We start from the raw sequence: 19,528 nt of genomic DNA on the forward strand, positions 1-19,528 counted from the left end.
GCGACAAGCCTCACCTGTTATTGGCGTTATTCAGTTTCTAAACCACTGGGCACTGAGGACACGTTGCAAATGCACAGAGCGAACTAACAACCATACCTGCGTGTCGCTGCAGGTTATCATTGCGTACTCTAAGCCCGACACAGAAGTATGCTCTGGAACTTCAAAAATCAACGAAGGGGGCATTCTGCAATATAATTAATGAACAAATCTAACAGAATATAAAACCCTGAATAATCACCGATGTTACCGGCTGCTGCAAGATTAAGTTAAATTAAATTTGGACAAAAATGCGGTTGAAGTTGAAACACTGAAAGCACTGACAACAATGGAGCAAATACTAAAAAACCTTTTAAAAATACTTGGACTCAGGCGTTTTCCCCGATTTTCACAAATCCTTGACGAAAGACAATTATTTCCTTAGGAGAACTTATTGGATGATGCATTGATTGCTTTACTTAATCCTTCGGCAGTTTCACAACACTATCCCTCTAGAAACGGAAGAATAGGCACCCAAAAAGAATAGGGGTAAGTTCATACTGGATTGTGGGTGCAATAAAGCATATCCGCCAAGGTCCGGTATTTTTCCTAAGGCATGAAAATTGCGGTTGAAAAAGAGCTAACGAATGGCCAATCTATTAATGAAATCCGTTTAAGTGGAAGTTGCTCCTAACTGGTCATGCTTCCAGGTTGCACCCCTCCAATCATACAGAAATCATAGGATGTTTTCATAAAGTGACCATCCTGCTGCTAATAGTGATAGTTAAACTCATGAGGCATCTAAACCCCGATAGTTCGATGTAGTCTTTTTGAATACAGACGGATGTTAAAAGTTTTGTCACTAAGAATGCTTCTGGCTCTATTTACCGAAAGATATTTTTGTGGATTTATATTTGCAAATATTATCAGGGTAACAGATATCGTTACAACAGGTAGTTCGGGTCGTAACTTCTTCTAGAAGTCAAGTTTTTCGTTCCTAAAGGGAATGTACCATTTCTTAGCTGCGTATAACTGCCGAATACTCAAACATGTGGAATGTTTCGTTGATAATTTGCGCCAGCTTATTACCTTCCCAAAAATAATTGTACACCTAACATTCTCGTTTCGATTGTCAACATTTTTTCGAACATAACTCTGTAAGCATCCCTTGGATTCAGATTAGCAGATTATCACGGCACTGTAGGTGTGTGAAAAGCACAGCCTTTAAACCATTCACAACTTCTCCACAGGAGAGTCAAAATAACCACTAAAAAATACGCCGCAAGCTTATCCGTTTATCCAATAAATGTATATCCACCTTTTATTATTAGTCCTTCTTACACCCCTGCTTTATTTCCCGTAGGTAAAATTGGTCCAGGATGTCCCAGCATGATGGTGTAGACGGCACTCCAACGAACCTGGACTCCTGGAGTTGCCGGTTCTAGTCCCGCAGGATACAATAGAATGACGGCCAGTATCAGCAAACACTTCAACGATGTATTGAAATTACACAGGAACCAAGATGGCATAGACACTGGACGCTTCAGGCGCCAAAAGACAAAGATGGTAGAACTTATAGTCTTTAAGAGTTTGTAACACGCCTAACCTTCTTGTAAGAATAGAGTATGAGAACACTGATGATTTTAAAGATCAGTGAAAATGATGTCAATATGACGGGCTTCTCGTGGACGTCGACAGGATGGACTTGCGGTTGCTGTCCCAATTAACGTGATGAATGAGCAGACGACATTGCCGTTTGTAAATGTTCCGCAAACCCAGTTTGACGTTCAACTGATGGTGAGATCTGACACAAATTTTTTTCTCGTTTATGGACGAGCCTATATGCAAAATGCGATAATGAATATAATTCATATGCACAAAAGTGATGCGCTGCTAGCAAACATTAAAGCAATCTCTTTGGCGGTAGTATCAGGCAAGCCTTGTAAGTTGTACTGGAATAGTACCGCGTAACAATTTCTACGAATAAAAATCTGTTCTTGCGAATAAATTATGATTATTAAAAATAACTGTTATGTTCAGCTGCTGTCTTCGGACAATAGTATTTAAATTGTAAACAACTAACTAGCAATCATAGGATACACGCTTACGGTGTACGCTTATTTAAAACTAGTTTTTCTATAAAAAATCATTAAATATACATTTTCATATTTTTTCAGTAGCGCTAGGTCTATTGATTGCTATTAGAAGTAATGTACATACTGCACTATATAAAATGACAGCTTTAATGATGGAGTGAGTGGACGTGCGGACTCCTAATACCAAATGCTTAGGTCAGTTGCAGTGATTTACTGATATCAGCTGAGTGAGCAGGTAGATTTAACTACGATGCACTCTCAAGCCCAAAAAGAAAAGAAGAACGCTTGCTTGGGAATAATTTTATCAGGAGACAATCTGTCTTCGGTCAGCACACTTAAGATGGTGTGCAATCTGCAGAAGAGAGCGACAATCACAGTCATGAGCAACATTCTGCCCCAAAATAGCACTTCCAGCAGCGTTTGTTATTCCTAAATTCTGCAGTGGCCAACATGTATTCAGCAAGAAATCTTAGACTCATATTATCAGTTGTTATGAAATGTAATTTTGGGTGGATCCTGAATGGTTAAATCGGCTAAAACAGTCGCGAACTCCCCCGTTAATTTAATTAAGATCTTGTGAGATCATTATAAGTGAGAATATTGACTTAAGATCCTGACTTTTAAAAAAACAGCCGGCTGAGCAAAATTCGATGACCTAGACCGAAAATTCGCTCAAGGTTGTTGGCCTAATTATAGCCTATTTGATGTGGACGTCGTACAGATTCGACTATAAACCTACTGACCCCGTATAATTAACCTTTTTATCACACTTCGAAACTATTTGACATATGAATTAATTCAGATCGAAACAAATCCAACAAAAGTTCAAATGACCATCTTTGTTTTTTGGTGCTAGTTACTGGCATCGTTCTGAACATTTCAAAAGGCCCTATTACAGTAACTATTTTTTTGATTTTGCTGTACACTTTCTATCCATATACAAAACCAGATTGTCGCTTAGGGGAGCAGCAAACGATACCTTTCCGCAATGCAACGGTTGCTTGTCTGCGTTTACGTAATAAATTTCGCTCAAAGATTCGATCTTATCTAAACATATCACTTGGTATAACTTTTTATCAATGGCTCTATTTTCTTTTGTTAAACGAAATATGTATAGTTAGGGGATATTGTTGCGAGCTAGTCCATGTGGTCGTATAGTCGCCGTAACTAATTAGGCTATGGTTTGCAATTGTATATTAAACAAAGGAGCAACGACTAGTTAAAAAAAACGAGTATGGTTTTACAGTGAAGGCCTCGGAACTTTCCAGCGTCTGGTTCGCCAGTTCCAATCTGCCCAATGGAAGGACGAGAGTGACGTTAAAAATCGATTTCTGACACGGTCATGTTTCCGACACTAAGCTTTCATATATGGTTAATTAAGGCTGATAAAAGGTTAGATCATGAAATGGAGTCCAGAAATAGCGTCGTAAAGTTATCGTCATCACCTAAATATATTTGTTAATTTTATTCGTATTTATCTTAAATGAAAAGTGAATAAAAAGGCGTCCGCTTCTGGAGTGAGATTAAAAGGTCGTATCTTTCCAAATGCGTGCTCTTCTAATATCCTCGAAGTTAATGGAAGTCGTTTCCGTTAGTGTTGACTAATGAAGCTAAACATCATAATGTTCTTCTTCGTAGATCTTCGACGCTCACACATGCGTAGTTAAATATTGTGCTAAAACCTTGAAAATATAATGTTGCTGGTCAACGATCAATCAGTCAACGACGATGATTTGTATCAGCATGCGTACTCTGTGCGGAAATCTCAGCAGTTACGTTTCTTAGATTGCCCACAAATATCCATAAGACGATGAAATTGATTTTTTACTCACTCGAGAATTTCAGCTAAATTTATATTCTATTGCCTCAACAAAACGTTTATTTACACAAATGTTTGCACAAACCTTGATAAATCAAAGCTATATTTATCTAACCAGTCGCTGTACAATCTACTGTGGTAGAACTGTTTAAATTAATACACGCTATTCGGCACGTTTGAAAAAGTAACTTATCAATAGAGCATTTATTGTACGATCAGTATGAGATATGATGGGCACTGAGACGTAGCATTTTATAGCGACGACAGTCCGTATAGCTAATTTTTAGCGTAACTCTGGGACGGTGGACTGGGTGTTTCGCCCCACTCATTGGGTGCCTTGACCACAAGCGGCCAAAGGCCCGCTCTTCTCGGTACCACATTTTACCAAGACGTTCGGTTAATATGCACTCGAATCAAAGCGATGATGCGTCTGTGCGTATATATGTGTGCGCACAATTCACAATAATCCACTAGCGCGTGCAAATACGTTTTTAGCTGCTGTCTACGCCATTTGTAATTTGATTCTAGCCAACAATGATAATTACATCTACAGTATCTACAGGCGAAAAAAGGACACGCATGGTATCGCTTCACAGTTGAAAAAATACTATTTATTGCCCTGTCACTTCGATATTTGGTAGAACCGTAACAGCGGCGACAGTAAACCAAATAACCGTCAACGGCGGTATCACTTTCGAAGTGGGTTAGCTTGTGATCAACATTCATGGACGCGCTGGTGACAACTTTTTCCCTTATCAATAGAAGCAAAATAGAGAAGTGATAATTATGTTATTACTTTGTGATTGATTTGCCTTGATCAGACTGTTTTCGGCCGACTCTGCGCAACAACAACATCAACATGAAGAAAAGGCGAAGAATGGAAAAAGTTTCAAGGTAACGCACCAAAATTGGGATCACGTAAATATCTTTTCGTTTCCACCTTATTTTTATCCACGCTTCTGTGCATGGATGATCTGCCCAGAACACCACGTGCTATATTTCAACAACATTATGCGCCACTATTACGAAAAATGCTCTTTCTCTCTCCTGTGCGACTCATTATTATAAAATTACCGTTAAGACATAATCATCTGATATTAATCCAGCGATCGCTGTGCTCGAACACCATGCTATAGAACCAGAGCTGATGGTATCTCTCTTAAAAGAAGTCTTTCGAATATTTTCCACAACTGAACGAACTCGCTTCCGACTGCACTCCTTTTTTTGCCCTACCCATTCGAAGTTTCGTTAGCGTCAATAACGTCAGATTTTTCCACGAACTCAACAACACAACAGCCCAATTTATTTTTACGCGGGAAAAATCAACGTGTTACTGCTATAAGGTAGGTACTTTGACTAGTTAATGACATGCTGTGTACAATGGAATATCTGATGAGGTTGGGCATCGCTAGCGCAAGCGTCTGTTTTCAAAGAAAAGACGGCTTCATCGATTACACACAATAGATAAATGGCAGCAGCCATTTGACGAGAAAGCTCACCGACGTATGCGCGCAAAGGCGATCACTCGCAGTCGTACTCAGTTATGTAGTTAGCCCCACATGACAGCTTGGTCATCGTGGGATTGGTATCATGGTCGGATTGAGATGACAAAGACACAGGCAAGTATAACAGCTCACTGTACTTCGACTCTATGTACCTCGAAATATTTTGTTTGTGTGGGTACTCCGCGTCGCGACAACTCCCTTTTAACAAATATATATATATATAATTATCAAGTAAAGTGTATATGATGCTTCTGCTTTTTCTTTTCTTTATTTGACGCGCGTTCCAAAGCAAATATTTACCTTGTAGGAATGTTAGCTTTTTTAATCATACTAATATAATCCACCTATCTAGTCTAGTAGGTCTGCAGAAAAAAAGGGGCAAGATTTATGTTATAAAATGGGCAGATAACAGTCAATTCAAACTAAACTTCATATCTCTACACGAATATATCACTGAAATACAGAAATAATATATATGATGTAATAGAAAACTATGTCATCAGTATGCCCCCGTATACGACATAAAGGAGCACAGATAGATATATATATATGTATATATGAATGATAGGCATTGCAATAAACGCCTAATCAAAAGGCTGCATCACGTAGCAGAACCTCAAAAGCTTAAAGCTGACGTACATTTTCCTTAATTATCAGCAATTTGCAAATATATATATATATATAAAAAAAAAAAGTTGCTTTCAACACTGCCATAATCGTAGCTACCGCTACGAAGGCAGTATGAGCTCAAACCAGTTTCAACAAATGTCTGTACACCTCTACGTATAAAAATATTTTGAATTGTTAACGCTATACCAAATAGTCACTGGTCGACCCGTTTTAGAGTTGGAGCTCAACATAAGCAAGATGCCTTCATATGAACCTATCCGACAGCCATCGAAGAACCTGGGCTGTTCGGAAATCTCTCAATACAGTACTGGTGAATCCGCTTAACCGATGTATGGGGATCAGACTTGTGGTAGCTCAGCTGACCATGACCAAGTGAATCAAGTTGAATTGTTTGAAACAAGATCTAGTTTGTTGATATATCATTTATGTATGATGTTACTGTATGATGTACTGTGTAAAACACGTCAATATGGTCCTGGCTGTGAGCTTCGATGATGGGTAGCCTGTGGGCAAAAAAAGGCGTAAGAGACATTCTGGGTTGCCTCCTTCCTCCGTTTGCATCACGTCGCATATTTCTACCAAGGCGCCGTATCCAATCAAATGAAAATACTTGAGGGTTTTGTTTTCAGTAGAAAGCTATAGAATTTTGGATAAAATTAGTGCTAATCACCGTTTCGTTTCGTATATGATATAAATCAGCGGTTCTAAAGCAGTTGCCGCGGCTGAGCCTGACCAATGAATCCAATTAGGCAATACGTCCTTTTAACACAAAGAGGCACCCCCTTAAGGGAAAATTGCGTGCACTTGATATTAGCTGTTGATTGGCGGGACTGGCTACTGAAGTAGAGGGAGCTCATAGACGCACCCCATCTTGATGAACACCGCTGTGTAGGCCACACATTGAGGCCGCAACCGCTAAGGGAACTCCAATACGTAAAAGTTCGCTGCCAACTACGGACACCGGTTGTGACTACAGATATAGGGACAAAAAGAGCATGTTCGGGTTAGCATCGTTCGAATCTGTGTATACGTACGTATAGATACATTTTAATATTTCGGCTTTTTTAATATTTAGTATTTTTCTACTAGAAAACTCAGAAGGACAAGTTTGGCGTGTCAGATAAACAGAGGCGTTTGAAAAATTGATGTCCACATTACATACATCTACATACTAATGAAATGCTTCGAGTTGGTGCTGCCGCTAAACATATCGGGTGCCCTATATACTTTTATTATGTATATATAATGAAAATTACACATTTGTTACACGGTGTGTCCGCATACTGACCATATGAAAATGTACCAGATGAACAATGGTTTTAAAGATGATCTGGTTTGCTCCGAAAAACTGTACTTGTCCAGGTTGGGACGCGTCAACAAGAAAATGTTTTACCTGTAACAAATTGATATTAAAGCATCGTATCCATCTTTAATATTTACGTCATATACTTATTTTTATGACAAATCGGCTATGGATGAAAAATAGTATTGTAAAATTTACCCAATACCGAAACGACAGTTACCTGGCAGGAGCTGAACGAATAAGATATGTTTAATAGGCGATTCGGTAGAACCTACCTTTTCTGGAGCCTTATATGACACGACGTAGCCCTTAATCCTGTCGTGAACTCGGACTAGAAATGAGCCCTCACCCCACATCGCCAGAATAGCTTCGGCATCCGCACGTGAGAGGAACCCTTTATCAAGAGAAATAATGAACTAGATTTAAGGGGAGTCAGTTCCATCTGCAAAATCTGGGAACATAACGAGTAACTTCGTACCTAACAATTCTCAGTCGGCTCTATATGGCTTGACAACATTGTCTCTACATGTATGAACAGAACAGCATAACAGCCTTGTAACTGTTTTGTCAACCTTTATCATATCTTTCAGAATTAATCAGTTGCCATATTTTACTATACCAATGCACTATATAGTTTTTTTTTATGTGAATCATTATTTATACTGATGTCCATAAAATGAATAACGTCAAAACGGGAAAGCACACCTTCCATTAACCTTGAATTATGACTTATTCTCTTTACTATGATATAAAACTGCGTAAGATCTTTTACCGTGGAACCAATCGGCCGCTTCTCCAGGTTTTGAGTCTTCGCTGACGGCACCAGTATTCAACTGTTCTGTGGCAAACCATGCCTCAACTTCCGTACGCTCGAAGACCTTGGCATCGCGGCTCCTACAGTACAAACATTACACACAGAAGTATTTCTACTAGTTAGAAACAGTAAACTTTTGGTAAGTTTAATAGATCACAAAATTAAAGCAGAAACGTATTGACCCGCTGTCTTCCTACCTAGAGGTGGCCTGTTGCGGTGGGCTCTGGAAGACGCTAATTGGTTTCACGGATGGTAATTTTGGTGGCACAGGTGGCTTAAACGAAGGCTTCGGTAAAATAGTTGGTTTTGGCGATACTATTGCTGGCTTTTGGCTATTTGCTTGTTGCTGATGTTGTTTAAAGAACGGATCGTCGGCGGCCACAACACCAGCGTCTTGCTGTTGGCCTGAGCAACTCGTTATTTCATTGGTTTGCCCAGTAGACACTGTCTCTTTTCGGGGTTGAACAACTGGCTCAACGAAGGTCGTAGTTGAAGAACCTACAACTTCGGTTTTTCCATCGTTTGTTCTAAGAGCTTGAACACATGTCTGGTCTAGATTTTCCCGTTCATCTACCGTGGGAGAAGATGCGGCGATCCCTATGTCATCTGTAATATATTATATATTGATTATTAGTTAGTGGAGGCACTGTCAAATGCTGGGATCCGGTTGTCCGGTTGACTGTGTCTCAGTCTGGTAGATGTCCTAAACTGGCGTGTCTTTACCAATATATAAAGCTCTCATTTTACCATTGATGAATATCTGGGAAGATCTCTTGATCTCTTCGCGAGCATTTCGAGCGACTTGTCTTCTCAGTGCATCGGCCTCCTTCGCACGCCGCTCTGCAAAGTTTCAGATAGAAAAATAGTTATAACAGAATATGGAAGCATTAAGCTTAATTTCCGTTAGAACGGCACAGAATACAAATTCCCAAAGACAATAGCGCACAAAAAACACAGAATAAATTTATGTATATAAATCGTACAGTAAATAAGCTTAAACGACTAGTTCCCGTATCGAATTTAATTTCCAGTTGATTATAAAATGATTGCACACTGTGAGAAATGGTGGGGTATGATGGGAGGTGACTATGGCATCACTATCCCATATATTACATCTCAGAAATTCCTGTTTTTAGGGCCCAGTTGTTCTACACAGGTGCAACTGATCGCTTCCACTAATGGATTATGCGTACGTTTGGGGTGTGGAAGTAAGAGATTTAATTAATGATGCTACGTTTAGACGTGTAGCAAACATATGGTCTCGTTATACAGTGTTCGAATGGATATAAACGTGGTGTTTGTGTGACAAAACTGTTGATTTTTATACAATTTCATATGGCTTCTAGGAATGGCTAATGTACCCATGTTATGCACCGCTTTGATTTTTTGCTAACCAACAAATGGCTCGTAATGTTTTTACCCATTCGCAACCACCACTCGCATTTTAGTGTCATTCACCTATGTAGATTTATGAGCAAGTCTTATCTTTTCTACGATTAAGTTTCACTTGATCTAAGTTAAATACAAACAATTTAAATCACTACTAAGTCATATTAAAAATATATTATAGGCTACATATTCCTATTAAAATACTGGTGCGCGTAGCACTAAGTTAAATTAGAATCTTTTGTTAGCAACATTTGATGACTTTATATAAGATTACAGGCTTTATTGGGTGGAAAGATGTATTTTCTTATTCCATATATCCATATATATGGAATTTGTTTAGTATTAAATATCTGACTACAAAGACACGATCAGCATGGATGCTGAAACGCGGTTCTGCGTTTTCATAGCCGTCGCGCGTGTATGAAATGCACATAATAATGAATAAAAACTTGTATTTAACAGGTAATGAAGAATGGAACTTTAACATTCATCCCGACTACTCGGTTAAGATGACGGAACAGATCAATCAACATAGTATTAGTCAAGATACCATGTTGATTAATCTAGAGCTGTTGTTTACAGTGTACGAAAATACTTAAATACTGCTTTTTTATAATGCTTAACAGCTGCAACCGGTGGGTACATCAGCCTCAATTTAAACGGTCGCATTGGCGCCAGCATCGCTCACCAGCGAGCGCAGGCCTGTACACCAATGTCAAAGGGCTCTGCAAACTTGGATATGTACAATAAATGATAAAGAATTATTGAGAGTGAATCTATAGAAAACATTTTCTCCATGATGCAAGTCAAATGCCGGACAAAGAACCCGAGCCCTTAACGAGTGGACACCTCCGTGTACACGTAACGCGCTTCGTGTGGAAGACATATACGATCTCGTACCTGCAATAAAAACGATGTCGCAAACACAGAAAGAAATGAAGGACTCCTGAGTACGAAGATCATTAAATCTAAACACGTTAAAATTATAGTTTGAATACATTTCAGTTCATTCATTTTCAATACTGAATAATTAATGAGTAGAATATGTAATGGTAACAGGAAACAACGATAGGTTCATCCCATCATAGCGCTCTTGATTAGTGTCGACTTCAATCGGTCGAGGCGCATACGCACCTTGTTCACGCCAGGCTTGTTCATCGATAGAGTTCCATTCCTGACCAGTAGGCTGTTGATGCGAGCCGTTAGCCGTTACCTGCAGCCCGATTGCATCACCGTTAAGCTGGTTAACGGACGAAGTTATTGCAACTGTGGTAGCTTTGGGAGGCGAACTGCAAAAGACCTCGTGGCGCGGCGGAGAACCCCCCATGATCGACACTGGCGACGACGGAACTGACGAATCACGGGCCTGAACAAGAACGAATCCGCGACATTGGCATACTATTAGCATCTGAACCCGATGCAAAATAGTGGGAAACGAATAAAGTGCAATGTGTTTGTCCTATTTACCCGTATAATATTTTGCTTCTCCTGGAGCCAGCGTTGTTTGTCAGATTGGACGGGAGAACTAAGCTCGGCCACGTCGCGCACTAGACGTTCCAGCTCATCTTCGATACCACCGTTGCCGCTAATGCTACATAGTTGCTCGTTAGCGTTCTATATCAAAGAAACAACACTTTTAGGCTAAATCGGCAAACAAAACCAGTCTAGTAATCTGTAATGAGTCACCATTCATTCATCTATGTAATACTATGAACTAACAGCGGAATGATCTGCTGAAATTGTTCCATCAGTCTAAACACTGAAGTCTTAAGGATATGGAAACTCCAAAAGCAACGTGTTCATCAGCACATAATTGCTTTTCCTCGGTAATGAGTCCAAGCGTACCATCAGAGTGTAATACCTTTGTTTCGTTGGTGGTGCTTGAATTAATAGTGTTCTCAACATTTCGGAGTGCCACGTCCTGATCACCCAACGAACGAAGTTCGAAGTTGATCTGAAGGTTAATACATCGAATTAGTGCAAAACATTTCCGGATTGCAGCCATGTCGTCAGCTAGATAAATAAGTTTTCCTATTTTAGGTCATTTCAAAAGAAGAATGGAGGCACAACGTTACCCCTTTACTACGAGCATGTTAACAATCAGCTATTTGCTTTAATAGACAAAACATTAACGCCAAGCAGGTAACCATTACAAAGACATACCTTGTGTGTAGGGGCCTGGGGCTTGACCATAGGTCGAACTTCCACGACCGGTTTTACGGAATTTATTGTCCTATTATCGGCGAGCTTATTGCTGTTTAGACTGCAGCTGTTATTTGAATTTAGTGTCTTTCCGTTCAGCTGTATTTGAGGTCTATGATTTGTGATGAAGCTGTTGCTGTTAATATGCTGCGGAAAACTGTTCCGCAAACGCCCACCACCACCACCACTGCTGATATTTACACCGTTACTGCTTCTATTATTATTTTTGTTAAAATTATTATGGTTGATATTGTTCTGTTTTTTAATTATAGGGCTCGTCATGCCATTATTATTGGTACTATTGTACACAAAATGTTGCTGCTGGTTGTTACTATTGTTGAAGTTCCCATTAACGGGGCTCGAAGATGGGCTTCGGGAGGTGTTCGAATTTAATGGCAGACTCGTCGGCCTACGAAGAGGTGTATCGCCAGTCACAACATGGCCACTGGCTTGTTTCGTTGGCAACAGACTCGTCGTGTCCTTATTGCTTAGATCGTGTTGGTTGTTGGTTGACTCAAGGTTTCTCAAAGGCTTCAGTGACGATCTGTGAGACTCATGAGGTTGACATCTGGGGTCGCTTTCTCCTACTACCCACGTCCAGGGCTCTCCATCGGCGCCCAACAAAAAGCCGACGCGTTTCTTCGAAGTGCCTAGGAGAAAACGGGAAAAATGTTCTATAAATTTTTTCTTAGCTATACATAGTTTCCAGTTTGATATGTGAACACAATAGTTGCCCCGACGGGCTCAAGTAAACATACCATTTGCCTTCGGGATCTCATGCTGATTTTCAGCCTCACGCTGTTTCCATCTGGAAGAGAGAACGAGTCGAACATTGCTACTAATGATAAATCAATGCGCGTCTGTTTCAGACGCAATGACCCAACGCATTTCACAGTTGGCATTGCAGAATTAAGTATTACATCAGCGTCTACCGCAAGATATGAAAATGGGTCAAACAGATCACTGTTATTTGAAGAGCTAACCTAAGTTAAGCGCCCCATTTTTTACCATTATCACCATCGTATTATTAAGCTTTGTTTCCGTTACTCCAAAGGGTGCTGCAGGCTCACGAGATTTTATGCTGTATAAATACATTCTAAAGATGCAGAGCGAGTTTTGCGCATTAAAGACTTCTTCGTAGCGACAGTTAAGGACAAGTAATACCCTACCTGCGAATCTGCTCTTCTCGCATTTTACAAAAGAGTACACTCTTTTGCTCATCGTCGAGCTCGGCCAGTAAGGCCGGTTCGATGTACATGTCTCGAAGAATCTGGGCCAACATTGCGTGCGATACTGGAAACAATATAAACATGGAGTTGTTCAAAATATAGGTATTGCTTCACGTTAATATATCGTATGGTAACTGTATTAGCTTGAATATCTCATTTAGAGTCTATTTAATATTTCGCGCCCATTCCGCTAGCACAATTAGTTGTCTGTATATTGAACGCTACGAGTGAAGCATTGATAGGATACAGTCACTGAGAACTTTTTTATTCTGCTTCCTTTCTGCTATTATTCAGTTTATGTAAACGTGCATATTATTTATACAAATATGTGTTTAAATGAGAAAAGCGGCGCCGTGTTGCTACAATGAAAACAATCGATCGAAAGAGTCCCTTTGGTCATTAACATCCATATAACTCATCGGAATTAAACCGCGGCTGTCACTAGGGGGTAATATAGGCAAAATCATTAACAGCTATCAATAGTAGCGGGTAATCGGCATTGTATATCGAATCTAGATCTGGCCATCGTCTAGGTGGATTATCTAACGAGGAAGAAACCGGTGCGGCCTTTTTTGACAGAAGGGCGACTGGATGATCTCGATCATATTTCGGCTTGTCAGGCAGAGAGAAACAGCAAGTGCTCAAGTCAATCTAGCTCTTTGAAAATCCCGGAAGTGTTCTGATTAAGCATGACCATTTCCCGTTTACGGTATGCGAAGTGCCAGGAAGCGTCTGTACAAAAGCTTCACCTAGCTATTTTTTAACGATTTTTCAGCTGTTCAGCTATGCAGGCTCTCTTGCGAATCAATTAGATGCCACTGGCCTCAGTGGAAGCGACGCACCCTATCGCTGTTGGGCATACGTAGAAAAAAAGTCGCCTTTGAACTTGGCTCAGTTACCACTTCCAAGCGCAGCATATGGTTGCAGTTAATCTGGTACATGATACATTGATAATATCACTATATAAATCAAAATAGTACGATCAGAAATTTGATTCAATAGTCTTAAGATGTACTAATTACGATACAACGATACCCGGTGACAGATCTGACTCTATTTTGCAGGCAACGACACAACCGTCTACCTCATTTAGTAATGTATATAAAAAGTGCGGAAGCGTATAAAAAGGTATACATCTCCTTTATAGAGAAGCGCTCCTGTTGCGCTTGGCATGACAAAAACTATGTTACCGTCTTCAGCCGCATCGCTAGACGTAAGCTACATACACATTTTAGCTATAGATATATTTGTGCACAGCACTCGGTTGTATCCGCTGTGTACTTGAACCGGTCCGTGTACACCAGAATATTTAGTGGTACGGGAACAAAAGGAAGGGGCATAAGCTGGGCTGATTGTTTACCTGGTTTGCTGGTCATCTGTATAGCCTAATCATCTAAAGTAGGCAAAATATTTCTGAAAGCAGTCGGCAAGCTGCGATTTTCGCAGCGACACTGCCGGAGCGAACGGCAACGGGACTGTTGCAGTACCACAGTGGCCTAAACGACTACTCATTGCATGACCCTGATGCTTGCTAAGTAACGAAATTATGCATTCAGCTAAATTTATTATTAGAAGAGTATGGCTCACAAGCCACCAGAGTGGCGAAAAGGCAATTGATTAGAATTAGCATAAGTTGCCCTACTTAAATAGACCCATTACTTAAGCAGGGACCTTCTGGATCGGCATCAATATTAGAAATAGTAACAGCAGTTTCAGTTTCCTAAGGACTTCACCGTATGGGCCTGCTGTGTTGCTTAATGCCCATTTGTTTGTGGTCGCGATAGTATCGACGCAAGTGAGTTAACGGATTATGTCTGTGAGCGCGTTTGCGAAATAACATATCCTTAGGTCGAATTCTGTTACTTGCGAATTGGATCTTAACCATCTCTGGGCTGACGGGGGAAACAGTTGTATCGATGATACATCTGTAATATTTCTAATAATCGATGAAGGCATGAAATTTCGTGGGTTTTGGTGTCTACGGGGTGTTTTTGATGGGCTATTGACCTCTCTATACCACAAATGACAGCCACTTTGATCATAATTAGGTGACAAACATACAGTTTGTCGATTTCAGCCACATTCGACAAAATCTATGCTAGACAATTGTCATGAAATGACCCTAAGTGGAGAAGATAGATTTTCGATAATAATTAGAAACTGCCATTTTGAAAGTAAGTGCCTAAACCTAAGACATCCCCTGTAACTCTGTTGGCAGTGGTGCCCGCCATTGGAATTGTTTACATTTAAAGGCGATGCTAACATATTGTCTAATTTCCGTTACGTTGGACATTCATTTTTTATAATTTACATAGGATAACGAATATCCTGCTGCATCATAGTCTTACGAACTACGACTGACTACTATGGAACCAAAGTAATTCCGCAAAAAATTGCCGATCACATCGTTTTGACCCTGAACAATTGATGCAACACTGACATGCTATTTAATTGTACATCGCAATGCAGAACGGACTTATTCCACCTAAATACTGAACTATAAGCCGGTTAACGGCTGGCCGTTCTCGCATCCCAACGCAATACTGGGACACTCTTCTGTTAGAATAATCTAATACATTTCGATCGCAGTTTCACCTGGATGTTCAAGGCACAGGTCAAACAATAGATCCGTACAAACAATATCAATCTCATTGAATTTAGGTGGACAGGAAGATCTCGCTGGAATAAGCCTCAAACGATATCGGTCTTCTTGTTAAGTCTTGTCCTTATCTTTTAGTACCAAGGTCATTTCAGGAAAACGGTTGAAATTCTTGCCAGTTTTCGCCGATACGGCTGTAGCGAAGTTCCTACTTGTTTAAAGCTGTTTGCCCATTGTTTGCAGCCTCTGCTGAAAGAAATAGCATCAACTTCAGCAGGCATCAATTAGCGCTAGTCTATTTTCCGAAACTACCCGTCACTCAATAGTTTATTAGCTATCACTTACGTCTTGTTAAGAGTATCTCATTTGTCCTATCAACTGATGGCATCACTTCTAAAGACCATGTTAGTAAGCCGAAAGCCAAGAGCGGTTTTTTCAACTAACGCAATAATCTGTACGCGCTGCTAATCGCGTCTGGTCTCGTTGCCATTCTGTTCTATTAAGCACCTGGCTCACGAGCTTGGCAGATCGTCAAACAAATGATCTTCACGTAATCTCACATCTTTTTACTAATAGGGTGTACGAACGGCTTTTCCATTGAGCTAAATATATTATTACATAGAACATGTCTGCAATATGCGAGTCGACGCGACATAGCGCTTATGCCTATCATCTAATTAGCAGTAACTAGGACACAGCACCTTTATTCCTGGTCAACACACGAAAGTTACAGATATTACGATCCAGCTAGCTTACCCTTAGTACCTCGGGGCGGGATCAATATTGTACTGCGTCCGTGTATCTAGAAAAACCTCAAAAATTTCGAGGTCGTAGCGATTGCTTCCCTAGTAGCAGCTGCACGGTGATTTTAGGCTCTGTTTATGAAAAAACGAAGTGTTCTCCATTACGGCAGGATATGTCGAACAAAGTTGAGCTCCGCACAATAGTTATAGTTTATAAATAGGAGCCTGGATGTCAGCGATATTGTCGAGTTAGAAACGTGGTTCGTACTGGTCTCGAAAAACTGTTGTTCAGTCTTTATTCGACCGTTACTTAACTAAACCTAGTAGGGTGATCCTCCGGCGTACGTAGACCTTTCAATGTGTACGCCTGCTAGCAATGTCTAAGTTGACCCTGTCCGAATATAATGTGGTGCGAAGTTAGACATAAGATGATAGTTTAGTTGTATATTGGTTACATAAGTTTAAAATGAGGCCGCGGCCATCTAGTTTCATACGTGTTGACGAGCTCAAGAGTGAATTAATTTCCGAAAAGGTGGGAGGACGCAACTAACGCTTTCAGAACCGTTTCAGACAGGACGCGTAACAAAAGAAATACTTTTAATCAAAATAACTGATTCGGCAAAACACGATGCAGCAGCAAAATGTTGCTTGTGTGGACTTGGGTGTGGCTTGCAAGAGTCATTTCGACATGAAGAGAAGCCGTATTTACGAAAGAGCGCGGCCCTCATGAGTGAACTCTCAGGACGTTTCTAAAGTGTTTTCCCTAAACATTGGAAATTGTATCCACTTAAGGGTCCAATAGTATCTTACCATGCGGCAAATATTCTTAAAAGTTGATTTCCAGCATTAATAAGTCGTTGTTCCATTTTGCAGATGGAAATTGACCATATTTCCAATAACTATCAATACATATTTCCTGGTTCCGTAATGGCATTGGCTGTACACTCATCTCAAATTCATAAGAGTTATGCTGCTATGTGGTCACAAGCACCGAAGCAGTCCCTTTTGACAACCTCCATAAACTGTTAGAGCTACAGTAAATAATGAACCTTCTTGGACGTTTTGGTAGTTTACTTAATATGACAGTCGGCCTCTTTTGCTGCTACTAGCTGCATATCCTAGCTTTATATCATCGAAATGTATGTATGTATGTATGTAGATTAGTTTTTCTTTCTATTTATCTATATCAAATTTTTTTTTTACATTTTTGTTCAGCTTAATCACCATCACGCTAACATGTTGCTCCTATAAACTACCGTGGGAAATACTACCTCCATCTACATATACGCGACGTAATCAACATACGTACATAATAAAAGATAGTTATTTACAGTAATTATAATCCCACTTACGCATGTCTGATCGTCATCTATGCGATCTGCGATTCTAATCCTTATTGCTGAAGTTCCCTTGTAGCTTTATGTTGTAATGATTCGTATTCGGGAAACGTATCTAAACTGTGATAAACAGATCATAATCTTTACGTAATATCATCTTACTGGCCGTGTTGGCGTTTCCGTATTAGCCCGTAGCGTACCTTTAAACGGTTCTTATCTCTAATAATAATTATCTATACACGAGACCCAACACCCTCATTATCTCAGCCTCAAATGACTAGTTTGTAGAAACACATTGTAACAGCAGCGCGATCGCCCATTATCCGTGCAGGACCTTAATCATTTGGCCGAAAATACCAATGAACGCCATCGACTAAATTAGAAGTTTTCCTTGCGTACACAAGCGCGGTCGAACATTCATATATGGCCACCGGAATTGGTTACCTCATTATTTTATCACTATTAATTAAAGTATAACATCCTATAACGCAACGACGTTATCGTTCGTTTAATTTTTAGATTGTTTGACTCAAAATATTCTTCATACGTTTTAGGGCGTCTTTATCATTAACTAGAAGCCTACGGCAATAAGCAAATCTGATCAGATACTTGGTTCTACATATGTGCCGATCTCCACTTTTTTTTTTTTTCGTTTAAACATTGTCGGTAATATAGCATTTTTGATCTTTGTTCTAACATCAGATTTACCTGTAGTGTATATATATATATATCAGAAGTGAATCTTTGTTACGTATGCGAAGCTCTGGAGAGAATTTATTACCGCCATGGTGTAAAGCTATACTGATAGTACCAAAATCGTATCATTCATTATTGCCTGATGGCTGTGTCTATGACAATTTTGACTCGTCTTTGCCGCAACAAACGCACACACATAGATTCATATAACAGATTCGTATCTTTCTAACTTTTTCTTCTAACGTAACTTTGCTGGTTGAAGGCGTTCACGTAGGTGGGAGAAAATAGGATGTCGCCTGCACCTTACATACACTTTACCCGATGAGGTTACATATGTGAAATGCAAAACGACCGCGTGACGGTCAGATAAGAGGGCATCCGCTGTAATTAATGTTTTTTGCCTTTTTGCTGCTAGGCCGACTTTGTTCAGAGTTGTATGGAACGAAGGTTCCGCCGACCACGTAAAAAGCTATGACATAACAGGTTAAATTATTAGCAGCGCGCCTCTATAAAGGCTGTGTCACACCAGCCCCAAAGGAAACACATCAAGCGTAGCGTCATCATCCAGAAGCGTGTGAGTGCACAGGACAACAAAGCTAAAGGGGTCTTTGTTGCGGAGTGACAATGTCTCTCTTACACAACTATGCCTCTGGCCGGCTCTCTTACCTCGACTGACTTACCTATTGAGCCTATTTTTCCGCACTGCTCGTTTTGTAGATTTTCGGTTCTGTTTGCTGATTTCGCATTCCTGCTACGTTAAGCCTAGGTCGACATCATCGTTTCGACATAGAACAGATAGTGGAAGAATAAGCTGAATTATATGGAATTGATAGGTCGAGCAAGTTTTCATGTAATCGATGTCAACAACAAATGGTTGTCAACAACTTAGCAAATCATGCTGCGACCTAAATTATGCTATGGTATAGTGTATCGATGCGTTTAACAATACTTCTACAATAGAAGAAACCTGCGCGATCTATTGTCATATATTTGTATACACGCCGTAACGTTGACTGAATAAAAATACTATCGGGGTACCATGACTAAACTAATATATATATATATATATATATATATATAGTCTAATTCTGTTAGGGCCACATCGACGTTACACTTGAGCTATCAATGTGAGCGAACATAAAGTTATTATAAATAACGTGTTAAGTTTCTACAGTTCTTTGGAAAAACGC

The 19,528-nt window shown here is 40.0% G+C and overlaps 1 protein-coding gene and 2 long non-coding RNA genes across 8 annotated transcripts in view; 1 reads left to right on the forward strand and 2 right to left on the reverse strand.

Annotated features, from left to right (window-relative positions):
- The window catches only part of LOC111265008 (uncharacterized), a 5,653-nt gene extending 3,930 nt beyond the window's left edge, over positions 1–1,723 (reverse strand). Inside the window, exons 1-2 of one of the 2 annotated variants that reach the window (XR_002683201.2) lie at positions 1,295–1,723; positions 15–158 (exon numbers count right to left, since the gene is read on the reverse strand). This is a non-coding gene — a long non-coding RNA (uncharacterized LOC111265008). The remainder of the gene's footprint in view (positions 1–14; positions 159–1,294) is intronic. The other variant, XR_015312890.1, reaches the window with a different exon arrangement.
- LOC147752874 (uncharacterized) lies at positions 1,647–5,296 on the forward strand. Its single transcript, XR_015312891.1, has 2 exons — positions 1,647–1,773; positions 3,319–5,296. It is a non-coding gene; the product is annotated as an uncharacterized LOC147752874 (long non-coding RNA).
- LOC111265006 (uncharacterized) overlaps positions 4,475–19,528 on the reverse strand; it is a 65,190-nt gene continuing 50,136 nt past the window's right edge. For 4 of the 5 annotated variants that reach the window (XM_086970297.1, XM_086970295.1, XM_086970296.1 and 1 more), the window contains 12 exons: positions 12,904–13,027; positions 12,493–12,542; positions 11,696–12,408; positions 11,394–11,486; positions 11,000–11,146; positions 10,667–10,898; positions 8,891–8,983; positions 8,341–8,749; positions 8,102–8,223; positions 7,605–7,723; positions 7,315–7,419; positions 4,475–6,996 (listed from right to left, as the gene is read on the reverse strand). In XM_086970297.1, coding sequence (XP_086826423.1) covers positions 6,880–6,996; positions 7,315–7,419; positions 7,605–7,723; positions 8,102–8,223; positions 8,341–8,749; positions 8,891–8,983; positions 10,667–10,898; positions 11,000–11,146; positions 11,394–11,486; positions 11,696–12,408; positions 12,493–12,542; positions 12,904–13,016 — 2,313 coding nt within the window. In that variant the 5' untranslated portion in view covers positions 13,017–13,027 and the 3' untranslated portion in view covers positions 4,475–6,879. The remainder of the gene's footprint in view (positions 6,997–7,314; positions 7,420–7,604; positions 7,724–8,101; positions 8,224–8,340; positions 8,750–8,890; positions 8,984–10,666; positions 10,899–10,999; positions 11,147–11,393; positions 11,487–11,695; positions 12,409–12,492; positions 12,543–12,903; positions 13,028–19,528) is intronic. The other variant, XM_022841316.2, reaches the window with a different exon arrangement.

This window comes from Varroa jacobsoni, unplaced genomic scaffold (genome assembly GCF_002532875.2).
Source record: "Varroa jacobsoni isolate VJ856 unplaced genomic scaffold, vjacob_1.0 scaffold_922, whole genome shotgun sequence".
NCBI lineage: Eukaryota > Metazoa > Arthropoda > Arachnida > Mesostigmata > Varroidae > Varroa > Varroa jacobsoni.